The following is a 2,058-nucleotide window of genomic DNA, read 5'->3' as shown; positions in this document are numbered from 1 at the left end:
ATATATATATATATATATACATCCCAGTGGTGTAGCCTTAAATAAAACATAATCACTCATTAAGTTAATATTATTAGGCAAACAAACCTAACCAGCATTATGGTTTTAACTAAATTCAGTTCAACCTACCTTTCAGAGTTTAGGCCTACCTTTTAAACCTCACTTTAACTTTCCCTTAGTCTGATTTTTAAATACCCCCCATACCCCAGTCTCACCAGGTTAACAGGGTGGATAAATCCGTTTTCATATTTGTCGTTGGCCAGTATCTGCCGGAGGTGCGCGATGTAGCTGGACGCCAGGCGCAGTGTGTCCAGTTTGGAGAGCTTGGTGTCCGGTGGTACCCAGGGTAAGGTAGTCTTCAGCCGGGAGAAGGCTTTGGACAGGACACGCATCCTGGCTCTCTCCCGTGCGTTGGCCGCGTTCCTCTGCACGTGCTTGCCCTCCTGCTGTGCCACACCCTTGGGTGCCGTTTTCCGGGACGCTGTCTTCCGTTTCTTGCCCGGCGCGTCATTTGCGCAAGTGCCCTCGCAGTTGGAGCTCTCCTCTGTGCTCTCGTTGGAGTCTTTACCGGAAGAGCCAAACTTCAGGATGCCGTCCAGGAGCTCGTCGTCGACATCGCTGAGAGACCCGGTGGACATGGTGAACTGTCTCCGACTGGAGCGGGCTCAAAACATGGGAGCAGGAAGCTTAGGCTGGACAGGAATGAACAGGGTGGACGGACGCACGATTTAGAGATGAGTTCATGAACGGAGCAGAGTTTTTATCTCCATGGCGAGAGAGGGCGTTACCTCATGCTGGGAGGAGACACTGGTGCTGAGCTAACATGCTGGTTCCTAAAGGGAGGACCCCAAGGGACAGTGGATGTGTCTCCAGTAAAATGCAGAAGTGTAAATAGCGTTTTGCTCAAAAAGTATTCGTTCCTTTTTAGAAGATGGATTCCTTAATGAATTATTTTTTTTTACATAGGAAACCCCTTGAACCTTTTCAAGAACTTAAAGGAGGCCCGCTATTTACATTGAGGCCTGTCTGTAAAAGGTCTGGGGCCTATAGAAACACACATAGGCTCAATCTGTAATATTCACATACATGTTCAGGGTTTTGAACTTATAATTGAAAACTGGTGGTTAGAAATATTATTGATGTAAACATTTAAAAAAATCTATCAACTGGGAGTGATAGCAGGTTCTAAAGATGTGTAGTGAACTGGTAGCAAGGCCCATTTTTGTTGCACCTTTAGGTGAAGGAGATCGAGTGGATTTTTTTTTATCAGTAACAGCAGTTACTGAATACAGAACAGGATTCAAAATAAAATCACTGTTTTTTATGAATCATGTTGTAGTTATAATTTTGATGATGAAGATGTTTATTTTCATTTCATTTGTGTAAAACAAATGCTCATTTGTGTTATTAGGGTGTTTTTACATATAGTCCTTTTTAAATGAAGAGTCATTTGTTGTGTTAACGAGTGTGTCGCCATCTAAATTTAAAGTTTTAAATCTAAAATATTTTGGGGAAAATGTGCTATTTTTATTATTAAAACATAAATCAATCAATTATATTCTTATATACTACACACACTACCTTATAATTAAAATTTCTAAGTGTTTGGTATTAGCCTGTTCCACCCACAGGGCCTGTGTAACTTTCAGCACATCTTGCCAGTTAACAGGATAAAGTGCAAGGACAGGGCGGTGTCACGTCTCAAATGGCAAACTGGCGCCTTGGTCCCCTCTGATGTAATGGATACCCAGCACCCACAATCCCCTGTTTGGCCTTCCACATCATTCCACACCGATGCTCCGTGCACTGGTCCACTCAGGGCCAAGTCCAAACAACCAAGTCTCCGGAGTTCTCTGGAGCTGCTTGAAGTGGAAAAACGCTGGGTTGCACCAGAAGAACAGGGATGATAGTTGCATTTTGCTGACTTACTTTGTATATAGATTCATTGTGAGTGATACTGAGAGACTGAAATATTGTGTGCACATGTGCATTAAGCTGCAGTTCTTTCATGCTGGGATGCAGGATTGTGTGTTTATGTGTGTAACAGTGTGTGTGTGT

General features: G+C 43.1%; 1 protein-coding gene across 1 annotated transcript in view; it reads right to left on the bottom strand.

Moving 5' to 3' along the window:
• The window catches only part of tcf21 (transcription factor 21), a 1,581-nt gene extending 833 nt beyond the window's left edge, over positions 1-748 (bottom strand). Inside the window, exon 1 of the mRNA XM_035678278.1 lies at positions 216-748. Coding sequence (XP_035534171.1) covers positions 216-638 — 423 coding nt within the window. The 5' untranslated portion in view covers positions 639-748. The remainder of the gene's footprint in view (positions 1-215) is intronic.
• Positions 749-2,058: the final 1,310 nt, after the last annotated feature.

This window comes from Morone saxatilis, unplaced genomic scaffold (assembly GCF_004916995.1).
Source record: "Morone saxatilis isolate NCDOM2014 unplaced genomic scaffold, NCSU_SB_2.0 Contig7, whole genome shotgun sequence".
Classification (NCBI taxonomy): Eukaryota; Metazoa; Chordata; class Actinopteri; family Moronidae; genus Morone; species Morone saxatilis.
This window is presented reverse-complemented; position numbering and strand designations above follow the sequence as displayed.